Source organism: Patagioenas fasciata, chromosome 1 (assembly GCF_037038585.1).
Source record: "Patagioenas fasciata isolate bPatFas1 chromosome 1, bPatFas1.hap1, whole genome shotgun sequence".
NCBI classification, from domain to species: Eukaryota; Metazoa; Chordata; class Aves; order Columbiformes; family Columbidae; genus Patagioenas; species Patagioenas fasciata.
The window spans coordinates 34,760,853-34,783,418 of record NC_092520.1 but is presented as its reverse complement, the minus strand read 5'-3'; the positions used below and the strand labels follow the sequence as shown (position 1 = coordinate 34,783,418).

At 40.2% G+C, this 22,566-nt stretch overlaps 1 protein-coding gene across 7 annotated transcripts in view; it reads right to left on the bottom strand.

The window, feature by feature from the left end:
• Window positions 1–1,548: 1,548 nt before the first annotated feature.
• Window positions 1,549–22,566, bottom strand: part of ELF1 (E74 like ETS transcription factor 1) — a 90,744-nt gene continuing 69,726 nt past the window's right edge. For all 7 annotated transcript variants that reach the window (XM_071805883.1, XM_071805890.1, XM_071805887.1 and 4 more), the window contains 4 exons: window positions 19,687–19,770; window positions 16,353–16,545; window positions 14,763–15,230; window positions 1,549–3,224 (listed from right to left, as the gene is read on the bottom strand). In XM_071805883.1, the coding sequence (XP_071661984.1) occupies window positions 2,609–3,224; window positions 14,763–15,230; window positions 16,353–16,545; window positions 19,687–19,770 (1,361 nt within the window). In that variant the 3' untranslated portion in view covers window positions 1,549–2,608. The remainder of the gene's footprint in view (window positions 3,225–14,762; window positions 15,231–16,352; window positions 16,546–19,686; window positions 19,771–22,566) is intronic.

Here is a 22,566-nt window from a genome sequence, read left to right as displayed (position 1 = left end):
GGTGTCATCAGCAAACTTGCTGATAGTACACTCTATCTAACTCCTCATGCGAATCTTTGTTTTGTGATTTATTCCAAATTCTGCCTTCCTTTGTTGTATCAAGAAGCAGCAGAAGCACGGGGACAGCTGGTGGACTAAGGGATGTGGGAAGGGAGTGATTTTCATTTACTGTTGGTTACACAACAGAGTCAGCTTTTGGAGATGCTTTGCTGTCTGCTGGGGATTTTCTGCACTTCTCCAGCTGAAATAAGCCAAGCTGACAAATCATTTTCCCTTTGTGATAGTTCCATCTACAGCAAGAGGTTTTGTTGGTGAAGTTGTAACCTTAAGGTGTGAGGTTTTATTATGTGTTCAGTACACCAGCAAAACAACTTCCCCACTTCTAAAAACAGTCAAGCATGATCACATCATGTTCCCTAGTATTATGAAATACTTGCAATACAGGAAAAAGTCCCTATTTTACAGTCTGATTTTAAAAACCTCTCCAGTGCTTTCATCCATCTGAAAACAGCCCTCAGGACAAGAACACTGTCAGGGAGGCATCTACAATGTTCATCCTCATTCCCGGCAATATTGCCAGCGCTCCCTGGCTGCGGGGACTCCTGCCACACCAACCACCAGAGCTGAGCAGGCAGCAGGTGTGTGGGTTTGGGACTGACCAGCCTTCCTGAGACACCCTGGATTTGCAGGTGGAAGCCTGACTGCATGGGAGTCAGAGGAAAGAAATGCTGAATTAAACAGGATCGTTTCAGCTGCCAAGGAACAGGGGAGCTGTGGCAGAGACCTGCTTGTTCAATATAGTTTGTAGAGTGACTTCTGTCCAACTGGAGCAAATGATCTCTGCCACAGTTTGCTTCCACTAGTTTTCCTGCATTAATTAGAAATCATAGTATGTCCTGAGCTGGAAGGGACCCAACAAGGATGATTGAGTCCAACTCCTGTCCCTGCATATGACAACCCCAGAGTTCACACCATGTGTTCTGAAGACGTTGTCAAATCATTTCTTGAATACTGCCAGGCTTGGGGCCGTGACACCTCCCTCCCAATTCAATCATAGAAAGTCATATTTCCTTTAATTTTACATTCCACTGATCTTATCAGGCATCATGTTTATTTTTAATCCACCTTCTGTTGAAACATTGTGACATGAGAGGTTTTGCAGCTCTCGCAGTTTGGGCCAACCGTTGTGTTATACAAGCTACAAAGACCTTTGCGACGAATGGCACCTCAGAATTACATTGAATGTTTTGGGTGGTTTGTCTGAACATGTTGGGAAGTGACGGAAAAGGAGTTTAAGTCCCATTCTTGGACTTATCTCAGCTTTCAATTGAACTACAAAACCCTACAGTATTGCTGTTTCAAAGGATAACCACAGCACATTGGGTGCATTTGAATCTGTTCCTAAGTGATCCATGAATTGCTCATGTCCTACCACAGACCCACAATGATGAATCACATCGTTCTGTTTCTCAGTGTATTTTGGTTATTTATGATGATCGACAAAACATTATAATAATATAAAAACATTTCAGAGTAAATCGAGAAAAATGTTTTTCCACTTGATTTATTTTCATAATAAACCAATTAAAAATACAAAAGACAAGGACCCAAGGTTCAGAGGGCTCCATCATTTAAAAATTTGTCTTTAAATACAAATTCACTCTGTAATACGAATACATATAACTCTAAACATAATGATCTTATTTGCATCTATCAAAAATTTGTATGGAAACAAATTAGCTGAAAAAACTTCCTCATGACATTGAATGTACATTATTTACAATCAAAAAAAGAACTCTTAGCAGTATTAATCTCCAAATATCTGCATAAATTGTATATATTTCATTTCCCTCCCCCCCTTAAAAAATAATCTGAAGTAGAAAGCAAGATTGTTAAGCTTCATAGTTGCAAAATGGCATTAAAAGTTTGCACCTGTAGTGATGCTGTTAGCTTCTATAATTAAATATATCTGATGTTTTCATATAAAATACAGACATAGCATTGTCCATTACTGGAATAAATGTTTTGTGTACTCTCAATAGGAGTGTATATTCCATTTTGCACACACAAGAACTTGTGCTGCAAAAAATGCAAGAGGATACCTGGCTATCAAAGTCTAAAACTGGTGTAATTCACCAGTATGAAACCCATACTTGATCATAAAAATTCATACACATGGAATGAAAACGTCCCACTAAAAGTAACTGTTGCTTCAAAAGTTAATCGATACACGTACAGATTAAACAGAAAAGGTTATCATTACATTACTGCAATGTAAATTGGCAAAAGACTGAAAAGATACAGTAAGAAATGAGTTTGAAACTTTGGCCAACAACCTCAGGAGAAAGTCTTAAAAGCATAAAAAGCATGTTCCTTCATGCCTGTATTTTGAAACATGAGTAACATATGATTTTATTTATATGATAACATTTAGCAATTAACAGAAAATCAAAATCCATTCTAAAGCATGAATTCTAACAATTAACTGCAGAAATTATGTAGCTTTGCAACATCTTGCTTCAGAATCAAATCATATATACAGAAATGAAAAGGTCCCATCACATTTATGAAAATAATCATCCACAGGGTCTTTTTAAAAAATTCTTTATTAATATGAATTGGGTTCCAATGGCTCATCTTCTTGCTTCACTTGCACGTTAGATGGGAAACCATTTGAACTGGACACTACCATCACAAAGGGTTGCTGCTGGAATCTCTGCTCCAGCTGCTCCGTCTCATCTAATTTGTCACTGTCATCTTCTTTTACCGCTCCTTGCACACCAATCTGTTTCGTCTCTGGTGCTTTAATAACTGAAGTGATCACCGTGCCTGACGGGTGAGCTACCACCTGCGAGCTGCTAGGCGAAAACGTCACCACGGGAGTGGTGGCACTGAAGGATGGAGACGAAGCCATGTTGGCTGTTCCATTGCAAACTGTCTGCACGCTACTGGTGAGCACCTGCTGCACTTGCGCCGGGCTCAGCACAATCGAGGAAGGAGGCGAGACTGGCTTCTGAGACTGCAGCATGACGTTTTCTTTAAGAACCGTCATGGGTTGTGAAGTAGGAATGGCTTGTAAAATGAATTTTTGGGGCGTTGTTGCTGAGGCTGGGTCTGTGCTGGCTATCACTGTAGTAAGAGGCACTGTCTGGAGTGTTACAGTGTGCAGCTGCTGGTTTCCAGGAGAAACAACCACAGGAACTTGGGTTGGAGTCTGTAAAGTCCTATTAAGATTAGAAAATATTGTAAAGTCAGAACCCTTCCATGCTGAGTTTTGAAAAATAATTATAGATTTACTATTGAAAAATCATTTGGCATCATAAACATTTCATTTACCTAAAGGTTCCAAAAGAGGTAGCAGTAAAACAAGAACTAAACCTGATCCTCAAAATTCAGCAACGCAGTTCCCAGAGTAAAGGTCCCCTGCACGAACAGTACTGCCATTGCCAAACTGAACAGCCTGCCTTTGAGACATTCGGTAATTCATCAGAAAACCTGGGAGTCACATCTAAGACCTCCTTCTCAAGCATCAACCCACATAAGAAGCATAACCCACTACATGCCTGCCATCAATTTCACAAGGTACCTTAAGTAATTCTTAAGTCACAAGCATAAATGATTTCTAAGTCAGGCCTCAATTCTCCTGACATCTATATATATGTTTAACTATATGCAAAAATATCTGCACTGTATGGTGAGTCTGGTCAGGACCTTTTCAGACTCCCAGAACACAGCTCTCCGTCTGCCAGGCTTGTACACTCCTTCTGGTAAAGCAACTCGACAGAATTTGCTCCCAAAACATCAGTTTAAATCAGATGGAAAGCCATGTTCTGGCTATCTACAGTTGCAACAAAAAGCTCACCAAAACAGGACTGATGTGATGCTGAAGCTACGGGGCAATGTGTGTGCAGATGCTACTGCTGGCAGTATTCCAACTGCATGAGGAGCTGCACCCTCTCTTCCCCAGTGCCGCAGCAGAGACAAGTGAACGAACACTTGTAGAGGGTTTCCCAGGTCCCTCTCAGCTCGGTCCTCTGGGAAAGGCCTCCAGCAGAGCTCCACCGATTGTTCCAGCAAGAGCAGCTCTGGTAACCCAGCTGGCATCAGGTTCAGAGTGTGTCCCTGAGCATCCTCCAGCTGCCAGTCCCTGCTGCAGGCAATCTTGTTCCCACCTCCAGCATGGCTTGGTAATATAAGGAACAAAATTTGCATCTGTAGCTTTCTCTTCTTCGCAAGAAATGAGAGGAAGGTTGCACCCAGGAATGCTGCTGTAGCAAAACAAATCCAAATCTTTGCCCATGAGGAGCCCATACAGGTCTCATCATAAAATAACCATCATAACCAGGACACAAAATTTGATGCGACTGACACCAGAATTAATCTTAAGTTCCTGTTTCACACAAATGGAGACCACCCAAGGAATAAGAAGCTCATGGAAATGGGGACTGGCTGGAGGTGAAGCACCAACTCGAGCAATTGCTTCTTTCTTTTCAACTTGGTGCTGCACAGCAAATAACAGCAACTGAAGTGCAAGGCTCAGAATGCAGCACCAAGACTCACACCAAGTCTGCTCAGGGTTATCACTGCTAACTGTTTTTCTTACCCAGGGACCTTGATAGAAAAAAAAAAAATATCACAAATGTCTGCGTCAAAAGTAGTAAGAGTATGAGGACACCCACTAGTGCCTTTTTTTTTTTTTTAATATATATATATTATATATATATATATGAAACTACCTACAGTTAAACAAACTTGCAGTAAAATCAAAATGTCACACAGATACACCCCAACTCAGGAAAGCCTATAGAGACCAACAATGCAAGCGCAACAGCTAAGAAGGAAAGACAACTGACACCTGCCTTCAGAAAAAGCATTAAAAGTATCTGAGTAGAAACCAAGCCAGCTGTGTAATCCACAGAGAAACTTACTTGAGCCCGAAGGATTAAGATCAACTCAATATTTGCAGTTTTGAAAGCAGCAGCTGAAGCTGCTAGCCTGTGCTGATATGCCATCCAAGTATTACTCTGAAGCTACTTCCATGTTCCTTAGTTGTTTCGTTTTAAAACAAAACAGTAAAAATAAAAGCTTCTAGCTGTTAAATGGCTCTAAAGGACAAACTCACAAAGTGTGAACTGGGTGTAATCAGTGCAGGGGGTATTCTGCAAAGCACTAGGAGCAGCAGCTCTGAGACAACTGAACCAGAGTGTTTTGTCTCAACACACTGCAATTATTACCTGCATATTGATATTAAGCCGTTTTATTTCTCCTGAAAGCAATTCCTATATCTGTACATTATACTGTTACTAACAGTTTACTCCAGATGCTCTATCTTCTCCAGCAGTCAAAACACATATTACATATGATACAAACATATGTAAACACATATATTATAATATGTACACACACACACAGAGCGTGTAAACTTGCTAGAGGGAAAGCAAGCAGCAGATGTCTGTACAAGCACAGGATTAAGTAGTGCTCAGCCCCATAAATACATGTATACGTGTAGCTAGTTGTGCTACTGGTGGACTTAACTGGTAAGACTACAAAAAACTGCATCTGTTTACAAACTAAAAATCTACCTGCTCAAACTATTTGCCTTGAATATCACTGAAAAAAAATACAGCTTTAATAATTTTTCCTGTTTTACAGGAAAAAAAAAGTACACACTAGATGATCTCTAAACACTGGGTTACATTATTTTAGGTGCTTTGAACTGTGTCTTTTGCTATGTTTCTGAATTTCACTATCAATTTGCTAACACCCTTCCTACTTTTAAGTAAGTAAGTAAACTAAGTTTGCACCTTAAAAGTTGCTGCTGAGGTTACAAAAGAAGAAGGACATTGAGCAACAGCGATGAAAAGGAAATGCTGCCATAAAAGAGTCTGGTTACAACTGAGGAAAAAAATGACAAAAATTCTGAAGTCATTTTAGCTTGTCAGAAAATGATCATCTAGTTCTTCTGCCATTGGTCCTGTTAACAGTCTAGAATTGTGCAATATCATATTAACTCATCGAGAGGTAACAAATGATAAAGCAAACACTAAGTGACAGGCAGGAAAATCAAGTGTATTCATGGCAATTTATGGGAAATTTATGAACTGGAGAAAGGGAGAAGATACCAAAAAATACAGAAGCCACAAGCAAAAGTAAACAAAATATTTCACAGCAAAGTAAGAAAATGAAACAGGGCGATATTACGAAATACATAGAAATAGGTAACAGAGGAGAATTCCCACTCCAACATACACATTGTTCAACCTACAGCTACAGGGGAAACGATGGCCTTGAGATAAACGGGCAAACTTCCAGGGACTTTTCCCATTTGTTCAACTAAGTGGTTGCAAAAAACTCACTGAGTCACTCAAGGCAGAAGGAAGGAGGCGGAGGGGTGTGGTGTGTTTGTCAGAACCACTTCAGATGCCCAAGTCTAGAGGCAATCTCCCGAGTGACCGTAGGAAGCATCAGCTGAACGCGACTCAGGAGCCCTGCTGTCTCTGCAAACTGTTCCACAGCTCTGCTTGTCTACATGATCTGCAGAACCCTCAACAACCTGGTTAGTGTTGCACCCCAGCATTATCCCCGTCATCACCACTGCCGCTTCTGCAGCACAAGCCATGCAGACGGGCGGTGCTAAGTGGGAATACCCGTGGGACTTCGAACGGCACTTGATGCCTTCGTGCCAGGTCTGAACACAGCCTCCTCCTGCAAAAGGGAGGCAGAACTTGCCTGTTCTTGTCTAGCTCTTCACCTGGACAAGAGAATCTCTTATATGGTGAGGACACAAAGGACTCAGTTCTCCAGTCTGCTGTCCTTCTTGCTAACTCACACAATCTTGCAGCCTCCTTTCCAGAATTTTTCAAAACTGCACACTCACGCAAATTAAATCTCAGAAACTTTGCTACTAACAGAGACCTGCAGAAACCCCACCTCTTTCGACAGTGCCAAAGACAGGTAAAGAGAGCTCCTGTGGACAAGCTTCTCATTGTGCAGAGACAAAATGAATCTGTCTAAATGACTCTGAAGTCTCTTCTGCCATAAGCAGCATTCTCCCTACCTACCGCAGAAATTAAATCAGAAATGGGCTTAAGAAAAAGTCTTCTCAGCTGCAGGAAAATAAAAGCAAAATGTTTGGTTATAACCAATGTCTTTGCTGTGATAGAAGTTGTTGCTATTCTACATGTGTTCTGAGAAACACACCCTGTTGTAAGCTAAATTACAGTTTCTTGTAGAAGCCCCCTGAGATGACATCAGCCTATTTCTGATGAACAACTCCCTTAGGAAGGACATTTTCCTCACCATGCTCAAACCTGGGATACAGTCAAGCCTTCACTTCAGAGATCATAGAATTGTTTTGGTTGGAAAAGACCTTTAAGAACACCAAGTCCAACCGTTAACCTGGCACTGCCAAATCCACCATTAAACCATGTCCCCACGAACCTCATCCATACGTCTTTTAAACACCTCCAGGGATGGTGACTCAACCACTTCCCTGGGCAGCCTGTTCCAATGCCTGACAATCCTTTCTGTGAAGAATTATTTCCTAATATCCAACTGAAACCTCCCTGGCACACCTTGAGGCCATTTCCTCTTGCCTTGTCACTTGTTACTTGGGAAAAGAGACCAACACCCTCCATGCTATAACCTCCTTTCAGGTAGTTTTAGAAAGACAACAGAGATCAACTCTTTACCACAATCACTTGCTTCCCTCCTTTTGGGGAAGGCTACAGCAAGGCTGAGCCAGATCCAACAGTACCTGCTAACTGCTGTGCTGGAGAACTTCTAGTGCAGGCATGAAGACCCAACTTGTTGCACTGATAGAAGACCATTGTTTAACTGCAAACAGAGGCAAAGCATGTGCACTGATGCTGGCTGATTGAAGTAAGGCCTTCCAAATATTATCCAGGAGCTGTTTCCCATTATCTAGAAGTCTGCAACTGGCATCGTATTCCTTCTCTCATGTTCCCTGTCAAATCCCAGGGACCCCTAGAGAGCTCTTTACTGAGACTGACACCTGTGATGGTTTTTATTCATCACACTCATAGGAATGGCAGAGGAGTGATGGGCTACAGTATTAGCTGACATCGTGCACATTTGACTCTTGTTCTCATTCAGAGAAAAGAGACTGAAAGCAGATGGTCAATGCCAAATCTCAGCAGGACAGTGCCAGACTGCCTCCCTGCGTCTGTGTGCAAGCACAAGCAAAATCAATATAGGTAGGTGTTCTATGATTATAGAACATAACAGTGACATTACTACACAATTTACACAAGCTAATGTCTGTACATGGCATAAGATGAAGACACTTTATTTGAAACAGCAGCTGTAATCATGTTTTCAGAGTTGATAAACTCATGCTCGACAAATCTGTTCATTTTTCAGCTTCAGCATAGCTGCAGTTAGACCATCAATACATCACACCCTGGACACTGAAACAGGTTATGGAACCATAGCAGAAAGCATATGTGTTTGCCTGGGGTATATACGGCTTTCAAAGGTAATTCCCTCTGCTTATCAGGACAATCCACTGTGTTGGCATATTGTTGGCTTCATCACTGTTCTTACTCAGAATGCTCATACCAGAAAAAACACAATTCACCTTCAGCTATTTCCTTCTCCTCTTGAATGAGGATCTTGACACTGTGGTCCATACCTGTGTCACCTTCAGGAAGAATGACGGCAACATTTTCTACCCAAAGATTGCAAAAAGGTCAAGATGAAAGCTGTGGCTGATTCATCATGTAGCAGTTCTCCAGAATTACAGAGTGGTTGGTGCTGGAAGGGACCTCTGGAGGTCATCTAGTCCAACACAGAACATATCCCACTGGTCCCTTGTGGTCTGTATTAGCTTTTTCCCCAGCTACAAAACAGAGTCAGGATACTGGTCTTCTAACATGCTCTGTCCAAGCTATCACAATGACGACTTGAAAATACAGAAAAGAAACAATAATCTGAATTTTGACAGAAACGTTGTGTTTAAAACTTGAAGTCTGCTAAAGCATTGCACAGGATCTGTCAGCAGGCAGCCAGTTGTAGTCTTCCTGGTATACAGAGCTGCCAGCTAGAACATGTCCCACATACAGTCATTAAGAAACAGACATGTATAATTTTAAATTACTCACAATATTATCTTCTCACACTGTTTGTAACATGAGAATCTCTTAGTTGCTCACATGCAGGCATCTTAGAGGCCTGTACGATGTCCTAGACTACCCACGACGAGGTAAAGTCCCTGGCATTACAGGAGAGGTTATGCTTTCTGGAGCAATAGAAAGGATGCCCTTTATACTCAGAACAACCCAATGAACATGGAGCTGAATCCCAGGCCTACTTCGGTGCCTCCAAATTCCAAGCTAAAACACAATTACTCCAATACGGCAGATATTCTAGTTAACCTGTATCCGTTTTTCTAGTTCAAACAGAACAATTTAACAAGCAGTAAATTCAAAGAAACTTTTTTTCTTCCTTAAAAAAGCTGACTCATTGGAAAAAAGTTAGCAATAAAACGCTCATCCAGAGAGGCATTTTTGTCTTATCGCTGGAAACATGTGGTGCCAAATTCAGCTTCCAGTTACACAACTGGAGACTGCAGGAACTGTGCTCGTGTGCACAGAGCCAGGGCGGTTAGTCCTACAGAACAGCAGTGAGTTTGCAATTCTGAATATTCCCACTGGCGATGCCAGATCTTCCCTGGTCAGCAAAACTCGGTTTGCACGACCTGACCCTGCTCCTGTCCTCCTCAAGCTGGGGTTAGCACCACATCACAGCCTTTCTGTGTCAGTGCTGGGGCTGAAGAAGAGGCATCTACCCCTGGCAAGTAACACTTCTCCTTGTCTCCCCTGCATACAGCAGCACCAAAATTTCTATTTAAAGCCCACTGAAAGCCATCCAAAAGCCAAGATCTTTGCACTTCAGAGCAAGACACGACCCTTCCCTGAAGGTACACAGAACTCTGCATGAGCTTTGCACAGCTATAAATGAAACCACTGCCTGTCTTCCCCGAAGAACCAACTCCTGATTTTCATTGGCATTCCTGTTTCTTTGAGAGATGCAGAGGCCCTGGAGAAGCGCTGCCACACTCTGCCTCAAAATTCCTTAATATTTTCTCTATAGTATGTAGTTAATAACTTTTTTCCCCCTGCAAAGTGAAGACCATTTATTTCCATGAAGAAAAGGGAAGAACATATTTATGAATAAAACTTTAGAAGCTACATTGCCTAAGACAAATTATATGGGTCCAAGACATTCACGCTTCAAGGAAGAGCCCAACCACTAACCAGTACACATCGGAAAAACTGCTGAGGATCATTCCCAAACCCTGGCTGCCCTTTCTCACTAATGCTCTATCTACATGCTCCAACCTCAGAACACCAACTGTCAAACAATGTTTCTATTAGGTTGGTGCAAAAGTAATTGTGGTTTTGGACCATGAATTTTAAAACCTTATAACTAGGCTCAAACACATTTTTATTAATCAAAATAGGAACCATTACAGTCAAACACATTTTTGCCAACGAGGAACAAGTTCGTTTATTCCTGTAGCATAAAAATCTGTGCTTCAGGATTTGACAAACTCTTGAAAAGCATCTTCTGCATCCTGCTGGTTGTGGAAGCATTTTCCCTGCAAAAAGTCGTTGAGATGCTTGAAGAAGTGGTAGTTGTTTGGCGAGAATGTGAATACAGCAAATGAGGCAAAACTTCACAGCCCAATTTGTTTAACTTTGGGAGCGTCAGTTGTGCAACGTGCAGTCTGGTGTTGTTGTGGAGAAGAATTGGGCCCTTTCTGTTGACCAATGCTGGCTGCAGGTGTTGCAGTTTTTGGTGCGTCTCATTGATTTGCTGAGCAGACTTCTCAGATGTAATGGTTTTGCTGGGATTCAGAAAGCTGTAGTGGGTCAGACCAGCAGCAGAACACCAAACAGCGACCGCAAGCTTTTTTTGGTGCAAGTGTGGCTTTGGGAAGTGCTTTGGAGGTTCTTCTTGGTCCAACCACTGAGCTCATCATTGCCGGTTGTCGTATAAAATCCACTTCGTGTCGCGTGTCACAATCCAACTGAGAAATGGGTCATTGTTGTTGCGTAGAATAAGATGACACTTCAAAAAGATGATTTTTTAAAATTTTCCATCAGTTTATCAAGTTTTTTTTTTCACCTTTCCAATTGGCTTCAAATGCTGAATGACTGTAGAACAGTCAAGGCTGAGTTCTTCGGCAGCTTCTGTGTAGTTGTAAGCAGATCAGCTTCGATCATTGCTCTCAATTGGTTGTTGTCAACTTCCAACATCTGGCCACTATGCTCCTCATCTTCAAGGCTCTTGTCTCCTTTGTGGAACTTCTGGAACCTCCAGCACACTGCACGTTCATTAGCAGCTCCTGGGCCAAATGCGTTGTTGTTGTGAGTTGTCTCTGCTGCTTTATGACTCATTTTGAACCCGAATTAGAAAATTGCTTTAATTTGCTTTTTCTCTAACACAATTTCCATAGTCTAAAATAAATATAAAATAAACAGCAAGTAATAAGTCAGCAAAAAAAAGCACCTTAAAATTATATACAACATAACCACATCTATTTAAGAACGTATTCCAATATCAAATGGCAAATTTTGACAATGCAAAAACTGCATTTACTTTTGCACCAACCTAGTATTTGTTCTTATGCTGCCTTATAAAACTACTATAAAGTGACTCCAACCACAACCCTACAGAGATTGTGCATACATCACAAGGTTTGTCAGCTCTTCTTCTATAATGGCAACTGTATGTGCTGTACATTTTCAAATCATGTAGACCATTAATTTCAACCTTAATGGAAGCTTCACTGCAGCAATTCAGAACATGTACATAAACACATTCAACTCCAAGAGATTTATAGCTCTTTGAATAAACCAAGCCAAAATTCAGTTCCTTTGTTTTAGCCTTATTATAAAACAAGATCTAAAACATACGCTTCAAAAAACGTTCACTGTCTCCTTTTACCTCACCAAAGTATTTGAAGTTTGCATTTTGAAACTAGGCAGAAATCCATCTGTCATAAATTGTACTTGTAGTGCCTAGAACGGGCAGCGACTACTGTGCAGGGCTCATCAGCACCTCGGTTTGCAGCTTGGCCCATTCTGGTTAAAAGCACACACACAAAATCTGAGTTGTGCTTTTTATTTTCACTCTAACTGCTACAACACCTTAGTACATTCTTTCTTAATTAGCAGTACATCTACAGCAGTCAGTAATTACATACTGTGCTGAAAAGATAAAATGGGTCTTTTTTCCCCTTCATCTGAAACACTTTGTCATCTCGCCCAAGAAAGGTGCAACCAAAGACCTTGTGGGAAAACGTTTTAAATTACAAACAGGATTAGAAATGATGCAACAAAGAACTAAGGTTTTAAGGCTTTTACTTCATTTTAACTTCACATGTTTATCTTCTCTACTACTTTTTTTCCCCGTAGTTTATTGCCCAAGGTCTGATTGTGAAACACCATAACGCAATAATTGGATGTCATCATGTCACTGAGTAGCTTTCCAAATGTTAGGCTGGACTTCTTGTCCGCCTGACTTATCAGGCCCTACAGATGCTTCTGTTTGTTGTTACCATTTTTTATACCATCTATATTATTGTCATAGTTTTTGATATACAAACTAATGTAGGTCTAGCGTAGCGCTTTTTCACTCCGTAAATTGCTGAACTCTCCCCCTATTAATGTTTAATATCATTATTCTACTGACTTAAATGGTGATTGTATAGCTTGAATTATGTCTGTACTCATTTCCTGTTGCTATTACTACCCCTCACTTTTTGCAACTTAGAAGTATTTAACCCTGAAATCATAAGATTGCACTGAACAGAGTAGCTTCATCCCTAATCTTTAAAAACTTACCAGACATCACCTTAGTGCAGATTTTTATTAATTTTCTAAATTAATTTCAAAATTGTTTTGTTGGTGGTTTTGGTTTTTTGTTTGTTGGGCTTTTTTGTCAAATTCTTCATAATTATCATTCACATAAACTTCTGATCAATATAACCCTTCCCTCCTCCCTTTGCATCTTGTTAGAACAATAAGTAAAACACAATTTGATTTCAAATCATGCGTATCAGAATTAAAAGACAAAAGAAAACTATTTTTGCTTTTGTGGTGCAATGTATTTATTCCCTTGCAGCAGTGAATTTCTCTTTTCAGTATGAATTTTTCATATTGCAGCATGAAAGAAAATATTTCAATTTTTTCAGGAATATATTTTCAAAAAAGGATTCAAACTAGGAAGTCCATGGATAATTTTAAAGTTTGAGGGTTTTTTACCCCAAGGAAAAAAAGAGATAGTGTAACTTTTTTTTCTCATCAAAGCTGCACTCTTGGTTTGTAATTTCCTACACATAAACCTTACGCTTCCTCAACTACTTGGTTATCTCCTGAAGCGTTTCTTATTGATTCTATTGTATCAGTCACTGGAGGCTGATCTGAAGGTTCAGTTCTTCCCCTTCCTCTAAAAAAACTGGCTGTTATTGCTATCCTGGATTTTCCTTTTATGTAAGTGGAGTTTTAATAACCAACCAGCTCTTACAGCATCCCCCTAGTAGAACAGAGGAGAGAGCAAAACTTATTCTTTGGAAACAAATAAATAATTTAGTCTTATTAGTGTCATTACTTACTACTGTTTGACAAAATTCCATAGTTAACCCCAGGCAGTCAGTACCACTTCAAATCTATTGGTGGCTCTGGATGTAACTTTCAAAGGAAAGAATAAAGGAAGGGAGAAGGAAATAGCATAATTACCATTTTGCAGCACCAAATGCTGACCATTGTAACAGTGATGTTAACACAGTAAAGCTCAAAAAACAAAGTGATGCTCATAATTCACTATGAATGTGCAGCTCCTGAATTACATACTGAAGCTTTCCTGAAACAGCTTTAAGGTAAAGAATTACTACCTTGACATTCCTGTGAAGGGTCTAGATTTCACGAACATTTATTTGTTTTAGGTCTTTTGCAGTCAGTGAAGACAAAGAAGCTCCATCAGGGGACGCCGCAGGCTAGGGTAAAACCAGGCTTAAGTGATTGCTTTTAAAACTTCCTTCACTTAGGATGCTGCTACCAAGGGGGATGTAGGTGCAAAGGATGATGATGCTTTAATGCTGTGTAGTGTCAGTCAGTTGATTTACAAATTAAGTGTGGAAGTATGACTGTCTCCCAAAATAGTCTGCAGATACACAACTCCCATGAGATTATCCCGTTCATTGCTTTCTAAAAATCAAAAGAACACGCTCTTGTAACAGCAGCAAAATGCCAGAGCTGGAGCTTTCCCCTGTTGTAACTCAAGACAATGCAAAAGATGAAAGAGATGACAAAAAAGGAAAATCTATTTGAAGGGATCATGCAGACACACCGCGTGTAATTCAAAAGCGAAGACGTTAAACAGTCGGTGAAAAAGAGAGTAATGAAAATACTGTCTCTGCTACAGGATAGAACCAATGATACCGATTTTAAAGAGAAGTTGTGTATTTTCCCTCTCTAAAGGATGTGCATCAGGCTTAATATCACATGAAAGATGTGCTTCCCTCCACCAAAGGCAGAGCATTTTATGAGTGTACACATTGCAGTACACTGCAGTAATCCCCAACTCCTAGGATCAGCCACAAAGACACCGTTTCACTTCAACCAAACTGGGAGACAAGCAATTCTTTTGAAGCACAACAAAGAATCTAGTCTATCTAGCCATCATCCAGTGAATTTATTATTATTCATACACTTATTTCCTGTACGTTTTCTTACCTTATATTCTGAACCGAGGGATTTAACGTTTCGTCTGGAACATTACTGGTTACGGCCGCGTGTCCTTCCGTGAGGGACTGCAACGGCTGCATTACGTGAACTGTCCGAAAAAGCTGCGTGGGATGTACTGGCTGTGGAGATTGCATTGTCCTCAAAACTTCTGAAGTCAAGCCAGGTGTCTGCTGCTGCACAACTTCTACGTGCTCCTTCAGCTTAGCCGGCTTCAAGTTTCCTGTTTTTAGCATTGTGGTTGATCCTCCCTTTGTTCCCGCGTTTGCAGATGCTCGAGATCTGCTCGACTGGTTTCTATTGGCCACAGGAGTTGAGAGCAGAGTTGAATCTGATGATTCGGTGCTAGGGCTCGCATCTTCATCATCGATATAGATGAGATCTTTTGGCATTTCTTTAAATTGATATACTAGGCGCTGACCTTCTACTTTAGCCAGTATTCCTCTTTGGTAATAGTATCTGTTTAAAGCATACACACATCAAGTTACACAGTATTTTTTGCCAAGAACCAAACCAAAGCAAAATTTAAAGAAAAATTTAAAAGGGGCAACAAAACTCCCAGACAACAAGACTCGCACTAACAAGAAGCTTAAAGTTCAGTATTTTAAGTGCCTATTTGCTTCATTATAAAGGAGTCGCCAATTTAATAGCGCATTTTTCCCCTTCTCTCACTGGTATTTCTTGTCACCTTTTAATTTTAACCTCAGACAACTCTGAGGAGAAAGAGAACTCCATGACTTGGCAGCTCTCCTATCAACTCATGACCTTTAAAAGTTGCATGAAACTTGTAATTCTCCTCTTGACTCATACAGTTCTTTCAGTTACCTGAATTTGTGCTTATGCAGCAGCGAGCACAGGCAGACATTTTAGCTACAAGAAAGCAAAGGGAACAGGACAGGAAAGCACTACTACTGTTATATTTACAAATAAATATGACTATTTGAAATTACACACACCAAGGTGAGGGGCGAAGGGAAATGAAAAGAAATGCACAGCTGCTCAGTTGGACAATTATTAACCAGCAGGTAAGACTGAAGCTGCCATCACCCACACTAGTGGATGTCCCTGTATTTCGCACAGTCTTTTCTGTATGAGAAAAATGCCGGTCTGATAGGCAGAGGCACAAGAGAAAATGTTTTAACACTGTACACGTAAGTGCACCCAGACCTGAATTCTAAAACTGTGTCTTCCACTGGAAATGAGGTAATTTGCAGTAAGTAGAAATAATTTCATTAACACACCTGAATTTAGGATTTTTTTGAGAAAAGAGGTTCACATTTTATGTAAAAGGCTTGCCCCACTTGGAATCTTCAGCCTCTTACTTTGGCTGTGCCTGACTGTGAAAAATGCAGTTTCTGCAGCAGCACTGAATGTCTGAGCTGAGGCTGAAGGTGAATGATTGGAGTTGAGGTTAGTAAGTGCTACTTTTAGTTAGCTTATTTATTTTGCTGAAATAACTTCTTAATTTCCCAAATTGGTAGAATATTCACTCTTTACCGTTGTTACACAAATCAGACAAGGCATTTAATGCACGCAAACACTAAGGCAACAAAACCAGTGTATTATTAAAAAGGCACATACCTGAGAGCTCTACCCATTGTTTCATAATTCATGTCAGGTTTGTTTTTGTGTTTTCCCCACAACCTGGACACAGCCTTGGAATCTACCAGTTTGAAAATGCCCTTCTCTCTTTGAGTCCATTTGATATATTTAGGACACGTAGCTTTGTCCTGGAGCAGTGCTAGTAAGAACTCCCAGAGATAAATCGTATTTCCTAAAGTAAAAGTATTTCAGGACAGAGGAAAAAAAATACATATTAGTTGACCATATTTTATTAATGATACAAATAAAAGTTAAGAAGCTGATATCTTTATGAATACATTGTAATATGTCCCCAAGACTAGGAAATAGTGGTGGAAGGGTATGGGAAAGAATTCTTGTTAGTTATTAGAATGTGGGTGCCCAGTCACCTCTGGCCAGTGTCTGTAACCTACAGAGCCACATACCAGTCAACCTACGGTCACCCTGTTCTGACCACCAACGTTAGACAGCATCAGTCAGCTACGTGTCCCCTTCCCTCCTGCCTAACCCAGGCACAGCAGCAGCCACTATTGCTTTACCTCAAACAGGAACTTGTTCGGCTCCATCCTCTGAAAATGCTGGAAATTAAGCCCTTGCTTAAATACTTTGCTGAATTCAGGTCAGTGTTATAATCCTTTAAAAGGCTAAACAAAATCCTTACTTTTAACAATTAGCTTTATATGGAGCAATCACTGGCATGTGCTGAGGCAGGCAAACCTTCAGGAATAAAGTTTGGAAAAAGGGGTTTTTTTTAATTAATTTAGTGAGTGCTTGCACTTGCTGGTAGACAACACTCAAATTTAATTTTATAAGCAAGCAGGCACAAACACACATATATGGAAATCTATCATATCTGTTCAGTGTTTGCCATATATAAAGAAACAGGATTAAAATCACAGATTATGATTATTTAAAATATTAAATTTTTATATTAGTCTTTTTTCTGAAAACACACTTAAGGAGTCCAAATTCATAACTAATGAGACCCTTTTTCCTACTTTTTTAAGGCTTTTAGTGTCTGATCTTTTGGACACATGGAACCGCACATAAGCTTCTTAGTGATATGCTGTTACGTCTGAGAATGGAAGAAAAAACTCTTTGTGTGAAAGTATCACCTCCCACTAGCAGCAATGCAAAAACACAGCAAGGGCAGCGTGTGCACATTTATTAAGTTTCACAGAAAATGATGCCCAGTGCATGAGGTGACAGGATCTCTTTTGTTTGCTTCAGTTTAACCCAGCAGGTTTTTTCAACTTTAACAACTGCCGGTCTGAACTTTTTTTAACAAGAGAAAGTTTCTTACAAATAAATCTATATTCTGAAAATATCCAGCAAAGTCATCAGCACTGGCAGTACTAAAAGTTAACAGCTCCTTCAGCAAATGGAAACTTGAAAAGTGACCACTCCTAGGGAAAAAAACTGCCTTTGCAACAAACCTCTCCCAGCTTACACAAAACCTTGAGCCTGTTTTGCCTTTGGATACCCTGAAGGCAAAGGTTAAGACTGCTTAGGAAAGACACAAAATTAGACAGGAGGGAGAACATTCCCAGCCACTTACCATCTAATCCAGGGTGCTTTTGTTGTAGTCTAGACTAAAAATGCTCAGCAGCATCAAGGCAGCCTAAAAATTTGTCACTGCTTGGCCACTGAAATTCACCAAAATTAGACAGGAGGGAGAGCATTCCCAGCCACTTACCATCTAATCCAGGGTGCTTTTGTTGTAGTCTAGACTAAAAATGCTCAGCAGCATCAAGGCAGCCTAAAAATTTGTCACTGCCTGGCCACTGAAATTCACTGTGAAGAGGGCTGTCTGCCAAAACTGCCTCTGCTTTACTCACCGGCAGAATTTTTAACCTCCTCTCAGTCACAGAAGGAGAAGAAATATGTAGAAAACTCAGTTTTCTCCATGCATCACAGCAACTATGGAGGGACTGGTATTTTAGCATACATGTTCTCCTTAGGGGAACACTGTGGACACTGCGAGTCAGGCAACTCTCATGATTTTCTAGCTGCTTCTCTGCCACAGCTGGTTATATTAATATCCCTTGTACTTCAATTCTGTGTTCCTCAAAATGCTAAACAAATGCTTTTGTGGTAGCTTTTCTCCTAACAGGCAGTGGTTTCAGACAACACGCTCCTTTTTAATTCCTTCTGTATTAGCAGTTTTGTAACAATGGACAAATATGAAATATGGTGTATCTTTGCTATCATCGACAGAAACATTAGACTCTTTTAATTTTGTGGCTGCCTGCTTTAATATTTTGATTATTTAAGTACTACTTGTAGGTTCCTGATACTTTTCTTTCATTTTTTACATAAAAATCAGGCTTTAATTTAAAAAAAAAGCCACAAGAACACATACTCAAAATTGCTGGCATTAACCTGTTAAATATTTATTGCTTGCAAACAGGTCTTCATTTCCTGTTATTGCAGAAAATCCCTCTTCAAAAGAAAACAAAACCACCCATACTCATTCTTTTGATATCAAGAAAGTCTGGCATTCTCATGCCAACACCTTCCAGGTTTGGCCGGGCTTCTCTCCTGGCAAGTGCTGCCCGCACGCAAGCACCCCGGTCCCTTGGCGTGTGTGAGGGCACCTGTGGTGGCCACGGGGAGGTTCATTTCCAGCTCCCACAGAGCTCAGCAGAACTCAGTGGGGTCCAGGAGGGTCACAAGCTGCCATTACAACGCCAAGCGGGGGCTCAAGTGCAGGACTCAAAAGCAAAGCAACAGAGCTGCTGACAAAACTGACAGGCACTACTGAACAGTTCAGTCTGAAGGAAATGATTTGGTGTTCATTCTCCTTCTTCCTTTTAAACACAGGAGGAATGAAAGAAGGATCAAACCCCCAAGTTTTCCGCCCATGTCTTGAAGCTGCGTTACATCTTTCCTCAAAGTTCAGGGCTTGGTACTTCCTGCTGCCAGCTGGAAGCCTTGGTGAGCTCCTCATGCAGAATTAGACACACACAGAGGCAAAATGTTTTCAAAGATCATCTGTCAAAATAACCACAGCCCAAGAGACCCCAACACAATGGAAAGTGCTCCCCAAGACTTCACTGAGAACACAGCAGCCTCTGTGGGAGCTTGAAGAATTTCCAAGAACCCTCACTATTAAAGTGACAAATGTTACTCTCCCTAGGAACTGGGTATTTTACCAAGAAATCTCATGCACTAATTTTTTACTTGCCTTGAGATATTAACTGCCCCTGAACACAAGATATTTTACATCACAAGAAAAAGGTGAACATTTTCTTTTTACATCACAAATGTTTTCTTTTTACAGGTCACTCAGAAACAATGTTCTTTTAAATTCAGTGTCAACTCTCTGACTTACCCTTTCCATCTTTGTTTTTCTTTTTCACAGATATGTTTGGAGTTGTAGTAGGGGACTCAGAACGAGATGGTTTCGGCTTCTTCCCTGAAATAAACCACCAGTAAGTCAAGCTGCAGCATAAAAAAAAAAAAAGTAAACTGAAAAGAATGAGGACCTAAAAAGGGAAGAGATTTGTTTCCCCAATTCTGAGAGGATCCAATTTCTAGTAAATTATGGGTTCAATTCAGTGCTGAACTTTTTCAATTTCTATAGCAGGGCTGGAACCTCCACATTCTTAGCATACTTCTAGTACAGGTTATGCTCACTCTTCCAAAGTCCCTCTACCATGGAAATTTCTGTGGCTTTTTAGGTAGACTTTAAGAGCAATTAAAACAGAAGAGATGAAGAGAATAAGCTATTAACTGTGGGCAAAAGTTTAAATAGGAAAAGCTAGATAATACACAGAGCACTATCTTGTACACTCATCACCAAAATGGAATTTAGGGATAAAACAAGATTGTCTGCTTGTGGAAGTCTCCCCTGACAGCAGCAAATGATACTGCCACGTGACGGAAACATTTTTCAGTCCTGTTGTCTTTTACCCCTTTCACAACAGTGGCTACAGCTAAAGGAAAGTCACTTGTTTGTTTAAGACCAGTAGAACAGACTCTTAAAAAGAAGACCCAGTTTTTAAAATCATAAACCTAGGGGGTCTACCTGGTCAGAAACACTGACAGGAAAAAATTAGTTACAAGGGATGGGAAGAATGAAGAGCATTCATTTGAAAATGTTGAGAAATCAACTACGTAAACATAGTGGAGTAAAATAAATTAAGTCCTGCTGAAGTATTTTTCAGTATGAGACATTGAACCTATTCCTTTATTAGTTCTCATCCCCTGCAATGGCAGCATTTATGGGTAATGTAATCAATAAGAAACCTTCAGAACTTTCTTATGAAATAAAAATGTCTCTTACGAGGTTTTCCAGTGATGCCTTAGTACAATAATACCTAAACTATTCATGTAGTACCTTTGCTGTTTTGAGAGGCAGAACAGAGCAAGCAGATATGAGACTTGGAAAACATACTTCTAGTCCAGATAACCTACTGTCATAATTGAAGATCTAAAGAAAAAATATTTTTCTTTTTCTCTATTTATTGCATTTTCAAAGAAATGATGCTCTACAGAGGCAAGACGAATAGGCCTGCACAATCCCTTTAACTATGACGTTTCACCTTTGCTTTTGTTTTTAGGGGCTGTTTTAGTAAGCAAATGACTCTCTGACCTCAGCCTAGACTACTTGAGGACATCCTATTCAGACAATCCTCTACCAGAAGTCCATCCAAAATTAGAAACCAGTGAAGAATGTGAAACTCATTTACAGAAAGGTATTGATGTTACTGCTCTATATCTGGGCTGGAAATACTTAAGATGCTGGTTTTAGACTACATCATGAGCTGTAATCTCCAGGCACTGACTGATACCATCAAAAACAGTTAAGAGAGACACACAAGATCTTTTTCCTTTGTCTAAAAGACTATATTTTCTAAAAGCACATTAAGCATCAGCACGCTTCCTCCTTTGGTTCAACAGAACATGAGTTTGTTACCTTTCAGAATACACCACTAAATTCCTTTTTAGGAGAGAATTTTACGAAGAGGGAGGATGAAGAATGTGCAAAAGCTAAGCATTATGTGGGGCTACCGTACTTTTGTATAGGTAATTTAATTTATAATTTCTATTTGCACTTTCCTATTTCCATGGTTGCAAATCACTTTGGGTTAGAAATTCATGTTACAAATGAATGTGATATTTAGAAAGTGAGATGTTTATCCTGATGAAATATTTTATACTACACCAGGAAAAGTTCAATACATTTTCTTGCACTGTTTTCAGTGTTTTTTGTTTAAAAAAAAATATGTATGTAAGAATGCAAGTAACAGTATAATGTGTACATAACTTATGTGACCACCTACTGCCAGATACCTCCCACAGCAAAAACAGGACTGAAGGTATTAGTACAGCAAATTTCCAAGTTTCTTTCTCTGACATCCCTTTGTTTTTCCTGTCTTTCTGATCCATAGTTCAGCAGCTCAGTGCTCAGGCATTCATGAGTATCAGCATCACACTGAGCACAGGTTTGGAGTGGAGCAGATGGGTGGATTCAGCTCTCCTGCTGCAGCAATGAGGCCCAGAAGCAAAGGAAGTGAAATCACCCCATTGCCTCTGGAGAAGATGTTCTTGGAGGAGTTTTACGTTGTGGTGCCATTATTCAGGCTCAGTTATCTGGCAATGCTCTGCATGATGCAACCCTTGAAGTTTAGCTGATGGGTTTTATAAGCCACGTCTACAAAATTATGAGTGATACGGATAGGGTAAAATGACCATGGTCCTTTGCTGTGCCACAAAACTGACTGAAGGAAGGAAGACAGATTGCACTTAAAAAACCAAACCAAAACAAAACAAAACCAAAAACAACCCCACCCACACACTGTACATCATCCTAAAGCGCACTACAAAATAAATAATATTTTGCAGTGATTGTTGTACACCAATGCTTTACAAATCTCTGGACATTCTGAAGTATAATACTACTTCAACATCATTCAGACCACACCATCTACCTCATTAAGTCTCAACACTGAAAATTAGTAGTTAACGAAACACTGAGCTGATGCATCTTTTCTGTGTTTTTCTATCCAATGTAACTGTCAAAAGCAAACACACGTTTGCTGTGAAGCAACTGGTTTTCTAACCTACAGCTAGGGAGGAGGAAGGAGTGGGAGTAAGCAGAAGCACGACATGAAAGAGGGTATGAAAGTATCAAGCCAAAGAAGTTAAATGTCTGGCAGACAGCAGCTCCTTGTTTTGACCCACGTAGCAGCCAGCGATAAAAAGAAGA